This window comes from Hypanus sabinus, assembly GCF_030144855.1.
Source record: "Hypanus sabinus isolate sHypSab1 chromosome X2 unlocalized genomic scaffold, sHypSab1.hap1 SUPER_X2_unloc_5, whole genome shotgun sequence".
In the NCBI taxonomy this organism is placed as follows: Eukaryota; Metazoa; Chordata; class Chondrichthyes; order Myliobatiformes; family Dasyatidae; genus Hypanus; species Hypanus sabinus.
The window spans coordinates 1174154-1200019 of NW_026779005.1; the positions used below are offsets into that span (position 1 = coordinate 1174154).

The window sequence follows — 25866 nt, forward strand, 5'->3', positions numbered from 1 at the left end:
AATGTTTGAATTGTGCATCTACTTTCCTCATGGAAAATGGAAATAGTAGTGCCCATTTTAAATCCTGACAGATCCCCATTTGATCCTTCTAGTTAAGGGCCTATATGGTGAATGTCTCATTTATGAAAACTTATGGAATGTGTGGTAATCAAACGCTTGAGTTATATTTTGGAAAGAGTGGTGAAAAAGTGTTTTATTGGAGTGGATTTATAGGTTTATAGAAGAAGGGCTTAAAACAAGGTAAGGAATGATATTGACTCGACTTAGAAATGCCCACACTATGCTTAATTATGCCTTGTATCTCATTGGAAAACTTCATTCTGAGTCGTGTATATTTTGTCATTATGAAACTGTCGAAACACATACTATTTCAATGTGAAGTGTGTAAGGCTGAAGAAAAATCAAATGCAGTTTTCAGTTGTAGAGCAGCTTGTGTTTGAACCCACTTGGGGAAAGGACTGGGTGTTGTTTAATAACCCTGATCTTATTCGGGAGCTTAAAATGAAGGAACCCATTGGAAGCAGTGTTCATAATATAATTGAATTCACACTGCACTTTGAGAGGGAGAAGCCTAAGTCACATGTATCAGTCTCGCAATGGAATAAAGGGAATTACAGATGCATGAGAGAAGTTCTTGCCCCAGTGAATTGGAGGAGGATTCTGCGGGGATGGTGGCTGAACTGAGGTAGCTGGTGCCGGACAGGCAGGTCCCACAGTAAAAGTTCTCAAATGGCAGGGGAAGGAATCAATGGCTGACAAGAGAAGTTAAGGACTATGTTAAATCGAAGGAAATGGCATGTAAGGTACCAAAGGTGAGTGGGATGTTAGATTATTGGAATGCTCTTAAAATCCAACAAAATGCAACAAAAAAGCCATAAGAATGGTCAAGACGAAATATGAGGGCAAACTGGCCAATAATATAAATCAGAATACGAAAAAAAAGTTTAGTTTTCAGTTACATGATGAGTGAAAGGGAGATGAGAGTTGACACTAGACCACTGGAAAATGATGCTGGTGAAGTAGTAATGGGGGACAAAGAAATGGCTGATGAATTTAATGAACAATCTGCACTGTCTTTTCCGGTCAGCACCACCCCCACTTATCCCATTTAACCTGTCTCATTACGGGTGGACTTTAGGAGCCGGGGGATCTCAGGACCCACCGCCCGCTGCTGCTTCTGAATCCCCGGTGTTTCTGTTCGGTTGATGAACGCGGTGAACGAGTTAAAATTAATCAATCAATAATTCTCATCTGGTGTTTATTTCACTCCATAGAACCTTAGAACACTACAGCACAGAAAACAGGCCATTTAGCGCTTCTAGTCTGTGCGGAAACTTTATTCCGCTCGTCCCATTGACCTGCACCCAGTCCGTAACCCTCCAGATCTCACCCATCCATGTATCTATCCATTTTATTCTTAAAACTCCCAGATCCCTTTGCTTCTCCGCACTCCTCAGTGCCCTACCATTTACTGTCTATGTCCTACCTTGGTTTGTCCTTCCAAAATGTATCACCTCACGCTTGTCTGCATTAAATTCCATCTGTCATTTCCTGGTCCATTTTTCTAGTTGGTCCAGATCCCTCGGCAAGCATTGAAAGCCTCCTCGCTGTCCACAACGCCTCCAATCTTGGAGTCATCAGCACAATTGCTGATCCAATTGACCACATCTATATCATTGATATAGACAACAAACAACAATAGCCCCAGCACAGATCCCTGAGGCACACCACTAGTCACAGGCCTCCGGACTGAGAAGCAATCATCCACTACCACTCTCTGTCTTCTCCCACACAGCCAATTTCGAATTCAGTTAACAACCTCTCCATGGATACCTAGTGTCTGAACCTTGTGAACTAACCTCACATGTGGGACCTTGTCAAAGGCCTTACTAAAGTTCATGTAGACAACATCCACAGCCTTTCCTTCTTCTACTTTCTTGGCAACCTGTTCGAAAAATTCTATAAGATTTGTTAAACACGATCTACCACGCAGAAAGCCATAGTGACTATCCTTAATCAGCCGTTGGCTATCCAAATACTTGTATATCCGATCTCTCAGGAGATCTTCCAATAATTTATCTACTACTGATGTCAGGCTCACTGGCCTGTAGTTAACTGGTTTACTATTGGAACCTTTTTTAAACAACAGAATAACATGAGCTACCCCCCAATCCGGCACTGCACCTGTAACTGAGGACATTTTAAATATTTCTGCCAGGGCCCCTGCAAATTCTACACTAGTCTCGCTTAAGGTCCGAGGAAATATAAAGTCAGGCCCGGGGGATTTATCTACCTTTATGTGCTGTAAGGCAGCAAACACCTCCTCCTCTTTAATCTACAAATGTTCCATGACACCACTGCTTGTTTCCCTTCCTTCCATATACACTATGCCAGTTTCCTGAGTAAATACTGATGCAAAGAAACTGTTTAAGATCTCCGCCACCTCATAAGGCCCCACACATAGACGACCACTCGGATCTTCTAGGGGACCGATTTTGTCCCTTACTATCCTTTTACGCTTAATATACTTGTAGAAACCCCTCGGGTTTACCTTCACATTATCTGCCAAAGCCACCTCATGTCTTCTTTTTTTCCTTCCTGATTTCCTTCTTTAGTATTTTCTTACGTTTTCTACACTCTTCAAGTAATTCATTTGTTCTTTGTTGCCTATACCTGCTATACACCTCTCTCTTTTTCTTAACCAGATCACCAATATCCCTTGCAAACCAAGGTTCCTGTTAACTTTGCCTTTAACCCTGGCAGGAACATGCAAACTGCACTCTCAAAATTTCACCTTTGAAGGCCTTCCACTTACTGAACACATCCTCGCCAGAAAAAAAATATCGCAATCCACCCTCCCTAGATCCTTTTTCATTTCAGAAAATTGGTCCTTCTACAATTTAGAACCTCAACTCGAGGACCAGACCTATCCTGATCCGTAATTAACTTGAAACTAATGTCATTATGGTCACTGGACCCAAAATGTTCGCCTGCACATACTTCTGTCACCTGACCTGTCTGGTTTCCTAATAGGCGATCAAGTATTGCATCCTCTCTCGTAGGTACCTCTATATATTGATTTAGAAAACTTTCCTGAAAACATTTCACAAACTCCAAGCCATCTAGCCTTTTGACAGTTTGGGAGTCGCAGTCAATATGAGGAAAGTTAAAATCCCCTACTATTACAACTTCCTGTTTCTTACATTGGACTAATATCTTTATACAGATTTGCTCCTCCAATTCTCTCTGACTATTGGGCGGTCTATAATACACCCCTATTAGTGTGGTCACACCTTTCCCGTTCCTCAGCTCCACCCATATGGCCTCTGTAGACAACCCTCCGGTCTGTCCTGTCTACGCACAGCTGTGATATTTTCCCTGACTAGTAATGCCACTCCTCCCCCTTTCATCCTTTCAACGTAATATGACATTTGTTAATGAAGATGGACAATTCTTCTTCGATATGTGCCAATCAGTGTTTAATTCAATTTAAAATTGTTCACTGTTATATTTAACAAAGGAGAGACTATCCAAAATATTCTACAGTTTTTAAAGCTCTGAAAATCAATTTACAACCTAATGTACAAATCTTTGATTTCTGTCTGTACATGCAGTCCTCGCATGACCTTTATCCTCCTCCACCTCACTATCCGCTCTAACACTCGGGTTCCCCTCCCTCTGCAAATCTTTTTTACCCCCCCCCCCCACCCCAGCAGCACTAGCAAATCTACCTGCAAGGATGTTAGTCCCCCTGCAGTTAAGGGGCAAACCGTCCCGTCGGAACAGGTCCCACCTTCCCGGGAACAAAGCCCAATTGTCCAGAAACATGAAGCCCTCCCTCCTGCACCATCTCCTTAGCCACGTATTTAGCTGCACTCTCCGCACATTTATATTTACAGGGACTTTACTCCTGACGCCGGTCCCGGGACCCGACCCGTTTACAGACCCGGAGCGGAACCGGAGCAGATTCTCAGCCATTGATTTACATCCCAGCTCGCGAAGAGAGGATAAAGTTTTCCCGTGAATTTATTCCCTGTGAAGGTGTGGAGATGGGACTTGGTCTCCGCGTTGTAAAATGAAACTGTCCCGGACTCGTAACTGAAATAAACTCCCACCCTCCCGGGGATGGGACCGGCAGCGAGACGGGACTCGGGGGAGGGGAGACCACGGTCCACGTCATAATCCCGATGTAACACGTCTCCATCCCGCCCGATGACCCAGAATCCGGTCTCCGGTCTCAGTCTGACCCGTCCCTTCCTCTTCACAGACTCTGAGGCGACTCCCAGCCACCAGTCCCGAATCCCCGTCACCTCCACCTCCCAGGAATGTCTCCCCGATGTGAATCCCTTCGATCCCAGCACACAAGGCCGGTATGTGAATCTCTTCCCGGTGTCAGGGAGATTCCTCCAGGTCCAGGTCCGTCTCACACTCTTCCGATCCTCAGACACCTCGAGCAGCGGATTCGCCGTTTCCACATCCAGGGTGACAGAGACTGGGCGGGGAGAAGCAGAGAATTAGAGAGTCCCCGGGGATTGAAGCGAGATTCGGGCAGCGCGGCCCCAGGGAATCGGGGGGAGACTCGGACTGCGCGGCCCCGGGGATCGGGGGAGGGGTGCTGAATGGCAGATTGAACCAGGAGAGGGAGGGGTCTGAAAGCCCCTGGGTGAACTGAATCTGGAGGGGGCAAAGATGGCAGAAGAGGATGACTTCGTCCCCTTTCCCACAACCCCATCCCCCGCAGACCCTCATTAGGACAGGGGATGAATTTGCAGGAAACCTTAAGCAACACAGGTCCTGACGAAGGGTTTTAGTCTGAACCGTCGACTGTTTACTCTTTTCCATAGAAACTTCCAGGCCTGCTGTTACGCCAACATTTTTTTTTAATTGAATTTTCAAATAGGTTAAAGAAAGGAAAAAAAATACCCTTTCCCCTCACCCCAACTTCCCGATAGAAAAAAAAGAAGAAAAAATAAGGAAATAAAGAAAGAATGCCTGGATATCGGAAGATCCCCACATGCTCCATGGAGTTCATAATAGCTTTAATATATATATATTTCTTTCTTTCCCAAGATAACCAATAATTTTATCTTCGGAGCACCTATATATTTAATCCTACTTTTTGTAAATAAGGGCGCCAAATTTCAGAAATATTTCATATTTATCTCTTAAATTATAAGTATTTTTTTCAAGTGGAATGCAGCTAAAAATTTCATTCTTCCTACGATCTATACTTAAGTATGAATCCGATTTCCAAGTAACTGCGATAGCCTTTTTGGCTACTGCCAATGAAATTTTTATGAATTCTTTCTGATATTTATTGAATTTGGATTTTGATTTTATCCCTTCAATATCGCTTAGTAAAAACAATATTGGATTGTGTGGAAGTTGTATTTGAATAATTTGTTCCAGTAAAACTCTTAAATTTGCCCCAAAAGGTTGAATTTTAGAACAAGACCAAGTAGAGTGTAAAAAATTACCAATTTCTTGATTACATCGAAAACATTGATCAGGTAAATTTGAGTTTAATCTATTTATTTTTTGTGGTGTAATATATATTTGATGTAAAAAGTTATATTGTACTAATCTTAGTCGAACATTTATTGTATTTGTCATACTGTCAAGACATAATCTGGACCAACTTGTTTCATCAATTTTAATATTCAAATCAGTTACCCATTTTTGTCTTGACTTATGAATTCCTTGTTTAATTGCCTGTTTTTGAATCAAATTATACATACCAGAAATACTTTTTAAAGTTTTCCTTTATGAAATAAAGATACTATTTCATTAGGTTTCAGCAATTACATTGTTTGACCCAGTTTATCTCTTAAATAAGTCCTTAATTGGAAATAACAGAAAAGAGTGTTATTTGATATTTTATATTTATTCTTTAATTGGTCAAATGACATTAATATACCTCCTTCAAAACAGTCTCCTATATATCTAATCCCTTTGTGAAACCAGTTATATAAAAGTTGATTATCCATTGTAAAAGGGATACGTTTATTTTGAATTAAAGGTCTCTTTCCTAATTAATATTTCTTTATCTCATCATCAACATTTATCTTATTCCATACATCAATCAAATGTTTTAATATAGGAGATTCTTTCTTTTCCAGTATCCATTTAGATTCCCATTTATATATAAAATCTTCTGGTATATTTTCTCCTATTATGTCTAATTCTATTCTAATCCATGCTGGCTTATCTTTATCAAGAAAAGATGCAGTAAATCTAAGTTGATTTGCTTTGTAATAATTCTTAAAATTTGGTAATTGTAACCCTCCTAGGTCAAACTTCCATGTCAATATTTCCACTGATGTTCTTGACATCTTACCTTTCCAAAGGAATTTCCTCACACATTTATTTAACTCTTGAAAAAGTTTCTGTGATGATTGTATTGGTAATGTTTGAAATAAATATTGTAATCTAGGGAATATATTCCTTTTTTGATTTTTTTTCAATAATGGCAAATAATTAAATTTATATAAGTTCATTATATCATTATCAACTATTTTACCTAAATATTTATACCATTTATTGGCCATCTAAATAGAGTTATTAATCAACATTGACTATAATCTCCTTTATTAAGTGGTAGAATTTCACTTTTATCCCAATTTATTTTGTACCCTGATATTTTCCCATATTCTGCCAATCTAGAAGATAATTTACGCAACGAATGTAATGGGTTAGTTAGATAAATCAGAACATCAACAGCAAATAAGCTAATCTTATATTCCTCCAGATTAACTCTGAAACCCATAATATCTGAGTCAGTTCTAATTAATTCATCTAATGGTTCTATCGCCAACGCAAGTAAAGCAGGCGATAATGGACAACCTTGTCTACTTGACCGTGTTAACTGAAATTATGTTGAAATTTGGCCATTTGTCACCACTTTAGCTTTGGGGTTAGTATTTAAGGTTTTAATCCAATTTTATAAAATATACTCCTAATCCATATTTTTCCAATACCTTAGATAAAAAATCCCATTCCAATCTATCAAATGCTTTTTCTGCATCCAAAGCAACTAAGAACTGCTTAGTTCTTCCCTCTTTTGTGCCAAATGAATTATGCTAAGTAACCGAGTTACATTATCTGCCGATTGTCTATTTTTAATAAATACTGTTTGGTCCATGTGTATTAATTTTGGTAAGTATTTAGATAATCTGTTAGATAAAATCTTTGCTATTATTTTATAATCCGTATACAAAAAAGAAATAGGTCTATGTAATGTTGGTTTTAAAAGATCTGTGTCTTTTTTTGGCAATACAATTAAAGTAGCTGTCGAAAAAGGTTCTGGAAGTTTATGCATTCTTTCTGCTTGGTGTGTTAGCTCCATAAAAGGAGGAATTAATAAATATTTATTTTTGTAAACCAGGCGAAAAACCATCTTCTCCTGGAGATTTATTACTCTGAAGTGATCCTAAAGCTTCTTCGACCTCCTTTAATGTAAAAGGCACATCTGATCCCTTCTATTCTTCCAAATTCAATTTTGGGAGAGTTATTTGTGAAAAAAACCTTTCTATCTCAACAATATCATTTTGTGATTTTGATTGATATAATTCAGAATAAAAAAAATTAAGTTTATAAAGGTTTATAAATAATTTTATTTACAGTTGTTCCAATTGCATTTATCGTTTTGGAAGCCTGGTCTGTTTTTAACTGCCAAGCAAGTATCTTGTGTGATCTTTCACCAAGTTCATAATATCTTTGTTTAGTTCTCATAATTGCTTTTTTTTCCTGTGCGGTATGTCTGAAGTGTACTATATTGTAGTTTCTTATTTACACGTTATCTTTATTTTTCTTTTGTCATATATCTTTGAGATTCTTTTTCTAATTTTGTAGTCTCTTTTTCCAATTGATCTATTTCTACCATATATTCCTTCTTAATTTTAGAAGTATAACTTATTATCTGGCCTCTCAAATATGCCTTCATCGCTTCCCATAATATAAATTTATCATCAACTGAATTTGAGTTTGTATCTAAAAAAACTTGAAACTGTTTTTTCATAAAATCACAAAAATCTTGAAGTTTTAATAATATTGAATTAAATCTCCATCTTTAAATCGATTCCTCCTTATCCATCATTATCATTGTCATTATCAAGGGGGAATGATCTGACAATATTCTTGCTTTATATTCCATATTTTTCACTCTGTCTTGAATATTCTCTGATCGTAAGAAAAAAATCTATCCTTGAATAAGTATTATGTCTATTTGAATAAAATGAATAATCTCTTTCTCTTGGGTTAATTCTTCTCCATTTATCAATCAAATTTAAATCTTTCATCAATGATAAAGTTAATTTTGCTACTTTTGGTTTTGTAGCAACCTTTGTTGACCTATCTAAAACTGGGTCTAGACAAGAGTTAAATTCTCCACCTATTAATATTTTATCGTGTGCGTCAGCCAAATTCAAAAAAAAATCCTCCTGTATAAATTTTACATCGTTTTCATTTGGTGCATAAATTTTCATAAGAGTCCATAGTTCTGAAAAGCTTTGACAATGTATAATTACATATCTTCCCGCAGAATCAATTAATACATCTTGTATTTTAATTTGTAAAATTTTGTTGACCAAAATTGCAACCCATCTCGCTTTTGAATTAAGTCAATCTGCTATAACATTTCCGACCCAATCTCTTTTTAATTTCCGATGTTCTATCTCTGTTAAATGTGTTTCTTGTATAAAAGCTATATCTATTTTCATTTTCTTAATGTATGTTAAAATTCTTTTTCTTTTCACCGGTCCATTAAGCCCATTAACATTAAAACTTAAAACAATCTGTAAATTAGTCATTATTTTTAACGTGGTTACTCCAGTCTATAATAATACACTATATTTCAACTCTCATAGTATCTTGGGGAATTATTTTAACATTCTATTCGCGATTAATTTTTCTCAAATTTTTTACGTATCTCCCCCTGTATCATATAATTAAAAGTATATTTAAATATTCTTCCGTCCTTAATGTTCATCAACTCACTTCAGTGTTCCTGTCTTCATCTTTAATCTGTTTCACTTATAAATATTTACTGTGTCCAGTGAATATTTGGGAGTTCTTGTGCAAACTCCTCTGCATCCCGATGATCAGTAAAAAAATCTTCTTTTTCCGTCATCCAAAAAAAATATCAGTGCTGCAGGGTGGCGCAATATAAATTTATAACCATTTCCCATAAAACATTTTTCGCTGGCTTAAATTTCTTCTTTCTCTTCGAAAGGTCATAAATTATATCAGGATAGAGAAGAACTGCTTTCACTTCTATCATGAATGGCTCATTTTTCTTGATATCTTAAGTATTTTATCAAGATTCGTCGTGGGTTTTGGTCTTACAGCTCTGTGGACGGTTTCGATTTCAATCAACTGGGTTCCTTCTTCCATTTCCAAATTTTCCGGGATCCATTTTTCAAAAAAATTTGTTGGATCCTCTCCCTCTATCCCTTCTTTAAGACACGCAATTTTAATTTTATTTCGTCCACTAAAATTTTCAAGCACGTCTATTTTTTCCAACAGTCGTTTTCTTTCTGATGTATTATCTTCCATTTTCTTCACTCTCTCAATAGTGTCTCCCGTTGTTTCTTCCAGGTTTGTAACTTTCTTGAGCATTTTCTCCTGTTTTCTCACCATCTTATCAAACATAGCCTTCATATTTTTAATATATTCTTGTATTATTTTTATTTTTTTTAATTCATGCATTATTTGCATCAAAGAAGGAACTCTTATGTGTCCAGAATATCTTCCACCTCCAATCTCTTCCTGTTGTTATTCTTCTACCTCCTCATCTTCATCTGGATGTTCCAGAGAATCCGAATCCACCCCGTATTCATTGTCACTTCCGCTTCCAATGCTAGCTGGGATTGTAGTTCATTATGCTCATGTTTGCGCATGCACTTTCCTGCGCGCACGCGCAGTTCCTGTTGTTCCATCTTGGAGACGATTGATGCTGCGGGCGATTTCTGTTCTGTTTCGCCGGATTGAGATGCACTTGAGTCCGAGGCTTCTTCATGGTGGCCGGCTCAATTTGCACTATCTTCAAAGCAATAGTTTTCTTCCTTGTCTGTTTAGGAGGCATCTCTAATGAAAATCCTGAGTAGTTTGGACGTAGTTTTTAGGAAATATTTACAAACTTTTCTTCACTTAAGCATTAATTTATTAGGTTTTTTTTTACGGGACATCTGGATATCCGCGTCTCGATCCCACGTCATCACGTGACATCCCCGCCAAACAATTTGTGTGTTTTACTCCGCTTTCAATATACTCAATTATTTGGCCTCCACAGCTGCCTGTGGCAGATTCACTATCCTGTGGATAAAGGAATTCCTCCTCATCTCTGTCCTAAATGGACATCCCTATAGTCGGAGGCTGTGCTTACCGTTCTCGACCCACCCACATCCTCCCAACATCAACTCTCTCCAGACAGGTGTCAGAGAGATCTGGCGAGACCCTTCATCAGGACCTGTGTAGCTTGGATTACCAGCATCTGCAGATTTTCTCCTGTTTGATTTTTAAGGCAGAAGTTAATAACTAAACTTCTTGATTAGTCAGAGTCTCAAAAGTTACGGGGAGGAAGCGAGAGAATAGGGGTGAGAGGGATAATAAATCAGCCATTCTTCTAAACTCCGGTGAGTACAGGCCCAGAATCATCAAACACTCCTCATATGTTAACTGTTTCATTCCTGGAATCATTCTTGTGAATCTTCCGGACCCCTTCCAATGCCAGTACATGTTTTCCGATAGAAGGGACCCAAAACTGCTCACAATAATCCAAATGTGGTCTGACCAATGCCTTATAAAACCTCAGAATTACATCCTTGCTCTTGTACTCTAATCCTCTCGAAATGAAAGCAAACATTGAGTTTGCCAATCTTACCACTGACACAAATTGCAAGTTAACCTTCAGGGAATCCTGCACAAGGACACCCAAATCCCTTTGCACCTCTGATTTTTGAATTTCGCCCTGTTTACAGAATTGTCTATGTCTTTATTCCTTTGACCAAAGTCGTACCTGCCTAAGATTGTACCTGCCAAACTCTACCTGTGATGCAAGTTCCTTATTACGTATACTGGTGCATTCAAATAAGACCATAACACAAAGCAACAGAAGCCGGCCATTCAGTCCTTCGAATCTGTTCCGCCATTTTATCATGAGCTGATCTATTCTCCCATTTAGTCCCACTCCCCCAGCTTCTCACCATGACCTTTGATGCCCTGGCTACTCACATACCTATCAATCTCTCTTAAATACATCCAATGACTTGGATTCCACTGCCGCAAGAAATTCACAGATTCACCACCCTAAAAAATAAAAAAAATATCTTCGCATCTCCCTTCTGAATGGGCTCCCTTCAATCCTTAAGTCATGCTCTCTCGTACTAGTCTCCCCCACCATGGGAAACAACTTTGCCACATCCACTCTGTCCATGCCTTTTAACATTCGAAATGTTTCTGTGAGGTTCCCCCTCATTCTAAACTCCACAGAGTACAGTCCAAGAGCGGTCAAATGTTCCTCACATGTTAACCCTCTCATTCCCGGAATCATTCTAGTGAATCTTCTCTGAACCCTCTCCAATGTCAGAACATCCTTTCTTAAATAAGGATCCCAAAACTGCACACAGTATTCCAAGTGAGGTCTTTCCAGTTCCTTATAGAGCCTCAACATCACATCCCTGCTCTTGTTCCTCTAGAAATGAATGCCAACATTGCATTCCCCTTCTTCACCACCGACTCAACCTGGAGGTTAACCTTAAGGGTATCCTGCACGAGCACTCCCAAGTCCCATTGCATCTCAGAACTTTGAAATCTCTCTCCATTTAAATAATAGTCTGCCCGTTTATTTCCTCCACCAACGTGCATGATCATACACTTTTCGACATTGTATTTCATTTGCCACTTCTTTGCCGATTCTCCCAAACTATCCAAGTCTCTCTGCAGACTCTCTGTTTCCGCAGCACTACCGGCCCTCCACCGATCTTTGTATCATCAGCAAACTTAGCCTCAAAGCCATCTATTCCATAATCCAAATCGTTGATATACAACGTAAAACACCACTGGTAACTGGCAAACAACCAGAATGGAATCCCTGACCAATCAGCCAACGCTCTATACACTTATGTAAATTTCCTGTAATTCCATGGGCTCTTATCTTGTTTAGCGGCCTCTTGTGCGGCACTTTGTCAAAAGCCTTCTGGAAATCCAAATGCACAACATCCACTGCATCTCCCTTGTCTAGCCTACTTGTAATCTCCTCAGAAAATTTCAACGGGTTTCTCTGGCAGGATTTTCCTTTAAGGAAACCATTGCTGAGTTTGGCCTATCACGTCATAGGCCTACAGATACTCGGTAACCTCATCCTTGAAAATTGACTCCAACAACTTCCCAACCACCGATGTCGAGCTAACAGGTCTATAATTTACTTTTTGCTTCCTTGCCCCTTTCTTAAATTCCAAAGTGGCATTTACAATCTTCCACTCCTCCGAAACCATGCCAGTGTCTATTGATTGTTGAATGATCATTGCTAATGCCTCCGCGATCTCCACAGCTACTTCCTTCAAAATACAAGGGTGCATTCCATCTGGTTCTGGAGATTTATCTACCCTGAGACTATTCAGCTTCCTGAGTACTTTCTCTGTCGTAATTGTGACTGCGCACACTTCTCTTCCCTGACACCCTTGAGTGTCCGGTATACTGCTGATATCTTCCTCAGTGAGGACTGATGCAAATACTCGTTCAGTTCCCCAGCCATCTCCTTATCTCCCATTACAATTTCTCCAGCATCATTTTCTATCAGTCCTATATCCACTCTGACCTGTTTTTTTTTACTCTTTATATACTTGAAAAAGCTTTTAGTATCTTCTTTGATATTATTTGCTAGCTTCCTTTCATAGTTCATGTTTTCCCTCTTAATCGCCTTCTTAGTTTCCTTTTGTAAGCTTTTAAAAACTTCCCAATCGTCTGACTTCCCACTAATTTTTGCTTCCTTGAATGCTCTCTCCTTTACTTTTATTTTGGCTTTGACTTCTCTTGTCAGCCAAGGTCGCATCCTTTTTCATTTCGAAAATTTCTTCTTTTTTGGAATATATCTGTCTTGCACATTCCTCACATCATGCATAAACTCCAGCCACTGCTGCTCTGCCGTCCTCTCGCTAGTGTCCCATTCTAGTCAAATTTGGCCAATTCCTCTCTCATGCCACTGTAATTTCCTTTACTCCACTGCAATACCGACACATCGGATTTCGGCTTCCCTTTCTCAAGTTTCACAGTGAACTCAATCATGTTACGATCACTGTCTCCTAACGGTTCCTTCACCTCCATCTCTCTAATCACCTCTGGGTCATTGCACAATATCCAATCCGGTAGCTCTGATCCCCTGGTGGGCTCAACAACAAGCTGTTCTGAAAAACCATCTCGTAGACATTCTGCAAATTCTCTCTCTTGAGATCCAGTGTCGATCTGATTTTCCCAATCCACTCACATGTTAAACTCCCCCACAATTATCATAACACTGCCCTTCTGGCAAGCCTTTTCTATTTCCTGGTGTAATTTGTAGTCCACCTCACTGTAGCTGTTTGGAGGCCTGTAGATAACTGCCATCAGGTTCCTTTTACCCCTGCGATTTCTTAGCTCAACCCAATAAAGATTCTTCCGATCCTATGTCACCTCTTTCTAATGATGTAATATCATTTCTTACCAATATAGCCACGCCACCCCCTCTGCATAACCTGCCTATCCTTCCGATACACCGTGTATCCTTGGACGTTCAGCTTTCAGAAACATGCATCCTTTAGCCACGTCTCAGTGATGGCCACAAAATTATACCTGCCAATCTGTAGCTGTACGACAAGATCACCCACCTTCTTCCTTATGCTGTGTGTATTTAAGTATAACACCTTAAGTCCAGTATTTGGTACTTTTTGTTCTGATTGCCCTGCAACTCATCTCAGTGGCTGCAAATTTGCCCCATCACCTGCCTGTCCTTCCTGACATCTTTACTGCTCACTATCTTAGATTTATTTTTCCCCTCCTCCGCTCTATCATTCCGGTATACCATCCCCCGCCAAATTACTTTAAACCCTCCCGAACAGCTCTATTAAACATTCCCGCGAAGATGTTGATCCCCGTCGGGCTCAGGTGTAACCCGTCCTTTTTGAACAGTTAATACTTCCCCCTAAAGAGATTCCAATGATCCAAGAATGTGAAGCCCAGTCTCTCAGCCACGCATTCATCTGCCTGATCCTACTATTCTTGCCCTCGCTAGCACATGGCACAGGTAGCAATCCTGAGATTACTACCCTGGAGGTCCTGCTTCTCAGCTTCATCCCTAACTCCCGGAAATCTCTCTTCAGGACCTCCTCCCTTTTCCTCTCTATGTCATTGGTACCAACATGTACCAAGACAGCTGGCTGCTCGCCCTCTCCCTTCCGAATATTCTGGACCCGATGCGAGACATCCCGTACCCTGGCACCTGGGAGGCAGCACACCATGCGGGTATCTCTATCAGGCTCACAGAATCTCCTGTCGGTTCCCCTGACTATGGAATCCCCTATGACTGCCGCATTATTCATCTCCCTCCTTCCCTCCTGCACAACAGCGCCGGGCTCAGTGCCAGAGACCCGGTCACTGTGGCCGTCCCCTGTCAGGTCATCCCCCTCAACAGCATCCGAAACGATATACTTGTTGCTGAGGGGGGCAGCCACAGGGGTGCTCTCCACTATCCGGGCATTTCCCTTCACTCTCCTGCCAGTCATCCAGTTTTCTGACCCCTGTAGCGTAGGGATGACTACCTCCCTGTAGCTCCTGTCTACCACCTCTTCATTTTCTCTAATAAGCAGTAGGTCATCAAGCTGCAGCTCCAGATCTCTAACACGGTCTCCGAGGAGCTGAATCTCGGTTCACCTGGTGCAGATGTGGCTATCAGGGAGGCTGGAGGTCTCCCAGGATTCCCGCATCTGACACCCTGAACAAAGCGCTAACCCTGCAGATATACTACCTAATTCTACAGGAATGAAAGAAAGAAAGATAGGTCTACTCACCCACTTACTTCGCCAAACACACAAACATTTTAAACCGTTAGCTAATGTGCCCTGCTATTCCCCCGTCCGACGGGCCGATTTGCCAAGGGGAGAAAAAGAGTCGGTGCCTCGCTCTCGCCTCTTCCCGTTACCGCCTAAGCCCGTTGAGCCAAAGCCCTACACTCTGCTGCCACCCACTCCGCTGCCCGCTGTATAGGGTGGTCATCTTTTTAAACTCTCCTCGCTGTCCTGCGCAGTCTTATCGTGCTTGTACGTGAAGTTACTTTTTTTAAAAACTGCCTTCCTTCAGAAGTTAGCTCCCACGCCGCCTTTCTTGTCCCAAAAAAACACCTTCGGTCGTGTATTCATCAGCCTATTCCACACTGTCCACATGAACTTAAGCAAGGACTTTGATGTCGATGATAGACCACACTTGGAGTATTGTCTGCATTTTCGGTTCCCGAATATGGGGAGGATGTCATTACACTGGACAGGAGGCTTCAGGAGGATGTTACCAGGACTGGGGGTGTGTTGACTTTATGGCAGTTATTTAGTTTATAATATTTTCGCTTAGTAATTCATTTGTCAGTATTTTCTAGTTAGAATTAGAATCGTTTAAAGTATATTCATTGCCTGTAAAATATATCGGCATGCGATGACGTCACATCCGGTTTCGTCGCGTCTTGTGGGAAAATACCGGTTTGGGATGAACGCAAGGGCGGGGCCTCGCATGAGGCAGACCCGAGCAAGAATTAGTATGTAAGCATTAGAAATCACAGTGAGTTCAACGCTGTAAGTTAATAATTGAATTAAAATGTTAACGCCGATCCCGTTAGAAGTAACGACGGCCGATAAGGTTTATGTTTTCGTTAGTTAAAGAGTTGCGGATAGTTTGTGTTGAACTGTATTTAAAGCGGTCCATGGCGAAGGTGGATTCTGACTGTATGCTGCACTTTAATGCAATGTAGTTGTAGTTTACTTTTACAAGTATTTACAATGTAAATGTACTATCAAGAAGGGAACAAATACTGTATCAATCTTGTGTTGTTTTGTCAACAGTTTTCACCATACGTTAATGTGAAGAGTGAACAGTAAGTGGTTAATCTTACTGCGACCGTGTTTCATTGCCTACGGTTTATCTCGGCGTTTCATTCGGCGTTTCATTACACCCGAGCGAGAACGCTACAGGGGGCTTGGGTTAAAAGCAGAGTGTGGGTTAGCTTGGGCTATTCAGCTGTTGTGCAGGATTTTCAGGGATGACTCCTTATTGAGGTAAATAATTCTGAGGACCTTAAATAACGTTTATTTTTCCAAGAAAAGGGAGTACAGAACCAGAGGGCTCAGATTGAAGGTGAGACGGGAAATTTTTCTGAGTGGTCTATCGGGTAATATTCTCAAAGTGAGGGAGGTTGGTGAATGGAATTTGCCCTCAGACGCTATTCAAACAGGTAAAAATAAAATATATTAAAATAAATTTGGGCAGGGACACAGATGGGAAATGGTTAGAGGGATGGGGGGGGAACACACACAAACGGGCCATGCTCAAGAAGACATCTTAGTCTTGCAGATTGATGAAGTGGGCCGTGAGTTCAACATCCGTCAAACCCTCCCAGATCATCCTCCTGAGGAATCTCACCCCGGAGTCTGTCTGTGAAGTGTTGATGTGACGTCTCGTCAGATGGCAGCTCAGTGACACAGAACAGACAGACTGGGTAAGGACGGCAGGTTTCAATCCTAAATGGGAATTTGTGCCTGTTTCTGTGGCCGTGTGTCACACTCTGATAGTATATCGTGTGTGTGTGTGTGTGTGTGTGTATTGATTGCGGTAAATATCCGTGTGGTGTGTATACACATCGAAGGAGAGTGTGCACATTGAAGAATTTGTATGTTACAGTGTCTCATCACATGTCTGGTGTGTGTTGACAATGTGTCACACGTGATTGAGTTGTTTAAATGAATAAATGACTTTCTCTGAAGAGACAGGTTTCCAGTTTGCTGAGGGAAATAACAACGAACATTGCTGAGGCTCTGACTACAATCTGCCAGTCCTTCCTGTGTATGTGTGTGAGGGAGCTTTGCCAGGCCGGTTATGCTGTGTGTGCTTCTCCCGAGCCCGAGATGAAATCTTGACCCATGTCAATGCTTGTTGGTGTGTCCGAGCTCATTCTCACAATGCTTCAATGTAGTGGTCTGATCACCATGAGACATAGGAGCAGAATTAGGCCATTTGCCCATCGAGTCTGCTCCGCCATTCAATCATGGCTGATCCTTTTTTTCCCTCCTCAGCCCCACTCCCTGGTCTTCTCCACGTAACCTTTGATGCTGTGTCCAATCTAGAACCTATCAAGCTCTGCCTTAAATACACACAAGTTCCACAAATTCACCAGCCGCTGGCTCAAATTTGTTCACATGTGTTTTAAATAGATGACCCTCCATCTCAAGGCTATGCCCTGTTGCCCTGATCACCACCGCCATGGGAAACATCCTTTCCACATCTACTCTGTCTAGGCCTTTCAACATTCGAAAGGTTTCAATGAGATCCCCCCTCATCTTTCTAAATTCCAGCGAGTACAGAGACAGAGCTATCAAACGTTCCTCGTATGATAACCCTTTCATTCCTGGAATCATCCTTATGAAATGAACCTTCTGCAATGCCAGCACATCTTTCCTTTGACGAGGAGCCCAAAATTGTTCACAATACTAAAGGTGAGGCTTCACCAGTGCTTTATAAAGCCTCAGCATCACATCACTGCTATTGAATTGAAGCCAACGTTGGTTTTGCCTTCCTCTCCACTGACTCTATCTGCAAATTAACCTTTCGTGTGTTCTGCAGAACGACTGCTAAGTCCATTTACATCTCAGTTTTTTGGGTTTTCTCCACATCTGAAAAAAAGTCTGCACATTATTTTGACGACCACAATGCATGACCATGAATTTTCCAACATTATATATCACTTGCCACTTTCCTTCCCATTCTCCTCATTCAAGTCCTTGTCCAGCCTAACAGTTTCCTCAACACTACCAGCTCCACCAATCTTCGTATCATCTGCAAACATGGAAACAAAGCCATCTACTCTAGTACAAGGGGGTATGAATTCAGGATTGAAGGACGTCCTTTTAGAACTGAGATGTGGATAAATTACTTTAGTCAGTGTGTGGAAAATCTGTGGAATTGGTTGCCACAAGTGGCTCTTAAGGCCAAGTCATATTTAAGGCAGAGATAGATAGGTTCTTGATTAGCCAGGGCATCAAAGGGTACGGGGTGAAAGCAGGGGAGTGGGGTTTACTGAAGAACTGGATCTGCCCATGACTGAATGGTGGAGCAGAATCGATGGGCTGAATGGCCTACTTCTGCTCATATATCTTATGATCTATTCAATCAGCTAAATCTTGATATACAGCATAAAATGGTGGCCTAACACTGACGCCTGTGGAACACGAGTCAATAGGCAGCCAACCAGAAGAGGATCCCTTTCTCTTTCCTACCAATCAGCCAATGTTCTAACCATGTCTGTAACTTTTCTGTAATACCATGTCCTCTTAACCTGGGTACCAGCTTCATGTGTGGCACCTTGTCAAAGGCCTTCCGAGATTCCAAATATACAACATCCACTGCATCCCCTTTATCTATCCTGCTTCTAATCTCCTCAAAGAATCCCAACAGGTTTGTTAGGCAGGATATTCCCTAACGAAGCCATGATGACTTGTCCTATCTTGTCCAGTGTCATCAAGTATTCCGTAACCTCATACTTAACAACTGACTCCAATTTCTTCCCAACCACAGAGGTGAGGCTAACTGGTTTCCTTTCTGCTGCCTTCCTCCTTACTTAAAGAGTTAAGTGACATTTGCCATTTTTCAGTTCTCTGGCACCATGCCAGGGTCCAGTGATTTTTGAAAGATCATTTGAAATGCCTCCATAATTTCTACTGCGACCACTTTCAGAACACTAGGGTGCAGTTCATCTGGTCCGGGTGACTTATGTACCTTTCGGTCTTTCAGCTTTTTGAGCACCTTCTCCCTTGTAACAGTAACTGCACTCACTTCTCTTCCCTCGCATCCTTCAACACCGGGCACAGTGCTCGTATCATCCACAGTGAAGACTGGTGCAAAATTTTTGGTTTCTCCGCCATCTCTTTATCCTGTGTTATTATATATCCAGCCTCATTTTCTAGCGGTCCTATATCTACTCTCATCTCTGTTTTATTTTTTTACAGTACTTGAAAAACAATTTGATATTGTTTGCTAACTTGTTTTACAAAGACAGGTGTGTAAAAAGGGCCTGAAGGATCATTGGATACCAGAGTCACCCCAACCACAACCTGTACCAGTTGCTACCATCCGGGATACAGTTCCACAGCATAAAAGCCAGAAGCAACAGTCTCCGGGACAGCTTCTTCAACCAGGCCATCAGATTGCTTAACTCATGTTGAGACAACAGAATTTCTATGTTATATTAATCAGCCTGTTGTACATATTATTCATCATAAATTACTATAAATTGCAAATTTCAGTTAGATGGAGATATAACGTAAAGATTTTTACTCCTCATGTATATGAAGGATTTAAGTAATAAAGTCAATTCAATTCAAATCAATTTCTTGTTTATTTTTCCCCTCCCAAACATTCTTTTAGTTCCTCATGTAGATATTTAAAAGCTTCTCAATCCTCTATCTTCCTACTAATTTTTGCTTAATTGTATTCCCTATCTTTTGCCTTTACATTAACTTGTCTTCCCTTGTCAGCCACGGTTTTACTATTTTGCCATTTGAGTATTTATTTATTTTTGGAATACATCTATCCTTCACCTTTCTCATTTTTACAGAAACTGACACCATTTCTGCTCTGCTCTCATCCCTGCCAGCATCTCCTTCCAATTAGCTTTAGCCAACTCCTCTCTCAGACCACTGTAATTTCTTTTACTCCTCTGAAATACTACAATGTCAGACTTCACTTTCTCCTTCTCAGATTTCAAGTTGAACTCGGTCATGTTGTGAGCTCTGCTTCCTAAGGTTTCTTTTAACTACTCCCCTCTGGTTCAATACATAACACCCAATCCAGTAGAGCTGTTCCCCGAGTAGGCTCAACGACAAACTGCTCTAGAAAGCCATCACATTGCATTCAACAAACTCACTCCCTTGAGATCCTTTATCAAACTGATTTTCCCAATTGCCCTGCATGTTGAAATCTCCCATGATTATCGTAACATTATCCTTTTCATCAGCCTTTTCTATTTCCAGTTGTAATCTGTGACTGCTGTCAGGGTCATTTTTACTTTTGCAGTTCTTTACCTCAACCCACAAGGATTCAACATCTTCTAATCCTATGTCACATCTAGCTGCTGATTTACCAGCAGAGCCACACCACCCCATCGGCCTTCCTTCCTTCCTCCGATACATTGTGTAACCGTGAACATTCAGCTCCCAACTACAACCATCCTTCAGCCACGATTCTGTGATGGCCACAACATCATACCTGACAATCGGTAATAGTGCAACAAGATCATCCACCTTGTTTCTCATACTCCATGCATTGAGATATAACGCTTTGTGTTCTGTATCTGAGACTCTTTTTAATTCTGCATCCCTAATGCACTGATACTCACCCTGCTGGCTGCAACTTTCTCTTCGCATCTGTCCGCCCTATCTGACAGTCTGACTGTATGCTATCTTTGCATTTTAACCATCAGTCCTATCCCTTCACTCCACTTCCAACCCCCTCCACCCCACCAAATTAGTTCAGACACTACCCAACAGCTCAATAAAACCTCTCTGTGTGAATATTATTCTCCTTCGGTCGAGGTGCGACCCATCCCTTTTGAGCAGGTCATTCCTCCACCAGAACAGATCCCGATGATCCAAGAACCTGAATCCCTGTCCCCAGCACCATCTTCTCAGCCATGTTTATCTGTCAAATTATCCTGTTTCTACCCTCACCAGCACGTGGCACAGGCAGCAATCCAGAAATTACTACCCTGGGGGTACTGCTTCTGAGCTTTCAACCAAGCTCTCCAAATTCTATTTTAAGGACCTAATTGCTTTTACTTCCAATGTCATTGTCACAAATTTACCAAGATATCTGGCTCTTTTCCCTCCCTCGCTAAAATGCTGCAGATACGATTCGAGGCATCCCTGACCCTGGCACCCAGGAGGCAACATACCATTCGGGTGTCCCGTTCACATCAATAGATTCTCCTGTCTGTTCCCCTGGCGATTCAGTCCCCGATCACGACCACTCCCCTCTTCTGCCTCTAACAACAGTGAGAGTTGCTGATCCGGAAGCGGGAAGACCTGTGTCAGTCAGAGTCTGCACTCACAGGGCACATGAAGGACTTGTGTATTTTCCTGGCAATCCCTGTCACCACACTGATACCTGTTTTTATTCCCTACAATATTATCGTCAGTATTAAATTCCTAGTTCCTCTGATAGATCCTAACTCATGTCCTGCTGTGTTAGTGCATTTGCCTGGGATTGGAACACAGTGGTTCATTTGACAGTCCCGTGTATTGGTTGCATTACGACCCTGTGCTGGTGTGTCCAGGGGTCTGACATCTCCAGCTGACCATGTGACAGTGATGCCTCTCATTTGGTGGGGTTGACGTGGAATAAACTTCAGTTCCCCTTCAGCCCACTATTAGAGACAATCTTTGCCTCAAATTGGAACTAAATTGAGCTTCATAAACAAGGAGAAATGAATTTTGTAAGTTTTACCTCGATTACTAGGATCAAGCGTTTCTCTCAGCACTGTGTTCAACAAATAGAGGTAATCGAATTTTTCAACCGGTAGGTTCTCATCTGTCACTGCCAATTCCTGGACATCGTCGTTAATCCTGTAAATATTAAACTGCTGGTTATAAATTGCTATTCTGAACTATTTTACAAATCCATTCAGGGTTTCAGTAAAGAGCCTGTCCTACCTCCTGTTCCGACGAGCTTCCTCCTGAAATAAATAAAACACAAATCTGATTAGACTTGGACTTACTGTCCACATCTTGAATTTCATCCATATCATTACAAGGTGTTGAAAATTCCCACTCCCACAGTCACTCAGACACACGGACAATACAGAACCATGGGGTAAAATACAGGGAAAGGTTCTGAATGTCAGACCATTCCTGAGAGGATGAAACTTACAGGGAAGACAGGACTGGCTGTGCATTATCAAATGGATATGACGTCAGGCTGATAGGATGGAGGAATTTAAGATCAGTGATCTAGGTGATTGTGTGCGGGTGGAGGAAGTACCTCTATTTATGGGGAGACTTGTGGGGAGATGTAATTCCAGATGGATTTTAATAAATTCTACAAGAAATTTAGTGAAGAGGATGTGGAACTCAGTGCCACAGGAGTGGATGAAATGGAACAGCAGAGATTGAATGTAATGGGGAGGCTGGGTAAACACGTGAGGGGCCAGAGCTTTCGGGCACTGTTGCTGGTTGTGGTGAGCAGGTGGCAGGAGGATTGTGAAGCAGCGAAACTGATAGAAGATGGAACTAATAGCCTGTTTATGATAGAGAATGGGATAGAATACCATGCAAAATATATCCAGAAAATAAAGAGACAGTGAAAGTTTCCGTAATCTGATGGAAACCGGATATGGATGATAAGTCTTTGTTCTCACTGATTGACAGAGAGACCCTCACACCAACCGCACCAGACACACTCACAGCCTGTGACTGGAACTGGGTGTTAATGGGAGTTTTAGAGGATATTTAATGCGGTAATTAAGGAAACAGTCAGCAGCTCTGTGTTATGATCGGAGTAGATAATTTCAGAGAAATTTGCATTCAGTCCTGGGATGTACAGAAGTTGTGGAAGTCCAGTTATGGGACAATAGATAATAGGTGCAGGAGTAGGCCATTCGGCCCTTATAGCCAGCACCATCATTCACCGTGATCATGGCTGCTCATACACAATCAGTACCCCGTTCCTGCCCTCTCCCCAATTCCCTTGACCCCGCTATCTATAAGAGCTCTATCTAACTCTCTCTTGAAAGTATCCAGAGACTTGGCCTCCACTGCCTTCTGAGGCAGAGCATTCCACATAGGCACCACTTTCTGGGTGAATTTTTTTTTTCCGCATCACTGTTCTAAATGGCCTACCCCTTGTTCTTAAACTGTGGCCTCTAGTTCTGGACTCACTCTTCAGTGGGAACATGCTTCCTGCCTCAAGCGTGTCCAATTCCTTCATAATTTTATTATTATGGGACAACAACAACCCTGAATAGTTGCATCAATTGTCTGGTGAGAAACAGTTTACTGCCATTTGTAAATGCTGTGTGTAGGAGCAACACGTCTGTTTTCTGTCTGCATTGTATTCTGTGTTACGTGTTTATTATGGTAACTCGTCACGTGAGTGGGGACATGGTAAAAGCAAAGGGGAAAAGTTACGCATCTGTATTTTGTTCTGGGCAGTTTTGAGTTGGGGACGGGCGGATGTCATTCTGTTCTTGGCCGCTGTGTTGCAGCTTACTTTACAATGAATTACCCTGAAGTTTCATCGCTTCAAGATTGTATTGAGCTAATGAAGGACTGAAAGCGTATCTTGGACAATTTGAAATGTAATTATTGGAGTGATGGGAGGGCGCATCATGCAGGTAAAACAGCTTGTGTGAGGACACCAGCAGCGGCAATTGATTTGTTAGAATTCGCCGCTGTGCTGTGTTTATTTCAAATATACCACTGTTCATTTAGTGCCCTTTGACAGAAGCAAATTGAAATAGAATCCCTCACCTTGAGAAATATCACATTGTCTTTTGGATCCATCTGCTCCTTTAACTTAGTGATTTCCTCCTGAATAATCCTTTTATTCTCTTGAAGAGCTAGAAGATTTTTCTGCATTGTATTGAGAATCCTCTTCTCCTCTTCCCTGAGATCCCTGAGTAAGCTCTGCTCTTTCTCAGTGATAATCTGGCGCAGTTCAGCAAACTGGGATCTGACGTGAGACTGAAGGCTGTATGACTGTTCCTGTCGAATGAAAGGTGAAGATTAATATACTGCATTGCTGTGCTCTGTTTCCTTTTGTCTTTCAGTTCGGTCTATTGGAGTTCATGCTACTTCTGAAAGCATTCCCGTCAACACCATTCACTCACATTTTCCTGAAACCTACACTCACTTATTGACCCATAAACTCCCAACTGATTCATGCACACCCTCCCCACCTTCACAGGGTTAACAGTAATTAGCCATTCATCCGGCATGTCCTTGGGATGTGTCGGAATCTCTCGTGGTCACAGGGGGAGCATGCAAACTCCACACAGACAGCAGCAGAGGTCAGGATCTAACCCAAGTCACTGCAGCTGCGATACTCGGTTATTCTGCATTAAAGGGAGCAAAGCTCGACAGTAATATCAGAAATTCCGCTCAGGAATCCTCACCCGAACTCCGGAAATCTTCTCTTTCTGTTGCTGCTCCTTTTCCTGGAAGTCTGATTTCTTTTTTGTGAGAGAGTCTAAGGAAGATTTTAGCTGATCCTGGAAGTCAGAGAATGAAGGAAATAGAAATAAAGATGCATCAAAAGAAACAGGTGATCAAACCCGATTATCACACAAAATGCCGGAGGAACTCAGTGAGTCAGGCAGCTTCTATTCAGGGGAAATAAACAGTCGGTGCTTCGGGATGAAACCCTTCATTAGGACTGGGAAGGAATGGGACAGGAGCCAGAATAAAAATATTAGGGATGAGAACCAGCTGACAGGGGAGACAACGTGAAGGGGGACGTGGGGGAGGGTGATGAAGTGAGAAGATGAGAGGGGACAGGTGGAAGAGGTAATGGGCTGGAGAAGAAGGAATCTAATACGAGAGGACAATCGACCATGGAAAAAAACGGGAGGAACTGGGCTGTTTGCGGCCCTGAATGGTGACGAGGGGGGAGGTTAGGAGTCAGGTGTAGCACTTGTCCTGCTTGCAGGTGGCGGTGCCAGGAGGGAGATCAGTGTGGAGGAGCGAGTGGATCAGGGCGATACAGTACGTAATGGGCGATCCTTACAGAGCGCGGAGAGTTGTGGGGAGGGGTGGGTCTGGGCTGTTAGAGGGAGAGATGTGAGGAGGGGTGGGTCTGGGCTGTTGGAGGGAGAGTTGTGGGGAGGGGTTTTGTGTTAAATTAACGTTAGTTTTTACCTTATAGTTTTTAACGGCTTCTTCAATCAGCACAAATCGATGCTCTCGGTGTTCCTGCGCAGCTGCACAGATCACACAGATCAGTGTTTTGTCCGTTTCACAAAACAGCTTCAGTTCTTCCTCATGCTCCTCGCACTGAAGTTTACTTTCCTTCCCTTTCGGATTCAGGTTTAGATTTCGAAATTTTTCAGCCAGATTTGCTAAGGCCCGATTCACCCTGAGGGTGCGATCAGCAAACCGCGCTCTACATTCCGGGCAGGAGTTTCTCTGCTCCCTTTCCCAATACTGTGTGATACAAGAGCGGCAGAAGTTGTGTCCGCACTCCAGTATAACCGGATGGGTGAAGAAATCCAGGCAGATGGGACAAATTACCTCCTCGCTCAAACTCTCGGCCAGTCCTTTCGAAGCCATGTTAACTCCCGGCACTTCCTGATTCAGAATGCTTTCACTTTCGGGGAGCTGCTGATCCCCTGCAGTACCGCGATTGTCCACTACGCGCGCTGCAGACTCGGGGAATGAACATTCTGCTGCTGGTGACAATTGGTGACCCCGACGGTCCAAACGATTTTTTTGACCAGAAATGACCTCTGTTCAGAGGTGGCGTTGAAACCGCCTGGTATCTGGACACAACGACCTCACCTATGGTTCCAGCAAGCAGAAGCCCAATTCCACGTTCGGCAGATCACCTCAGAGGACATCCGTTACTATTACGTGGTGAGCTCCCTCGACCAGG

At 41.9% G+C, this 25866-nt stretch overlaps 1 protein-coding gene across 1 annotated transcript; it reads right to left on the reverse strand.

Moving 5' to 3' along the window:
- Positions 1-3727: 3727 nt before the first annotated feature.
- LOC132385912 (zinc-binding protein A33-like) lies at positions 3728-25626 on the reverse strand. The gene is made up of 6 exons (XM_059958149.1): positions 25134-25626; positions 24392-24487; positions 23748-23981; positions 21933-21955; positions 21727-21845; positions 3728-4492 (listed from the first exon to the last, which is right to left on the reverse strand). Exons 1-6 carry the CDS (start codon positions 25542-25544, stop codon positions 3939-3941), a joined length of 1437 nt encoding a protein of 478 aa, XP_059814132.1. The 5' UTR covers positions 25545-25626; the 3' UTR covers positions 3728-3938.
- Between the last annotated feature and the right edge of the window lie 240 nt (positions 25627-25866).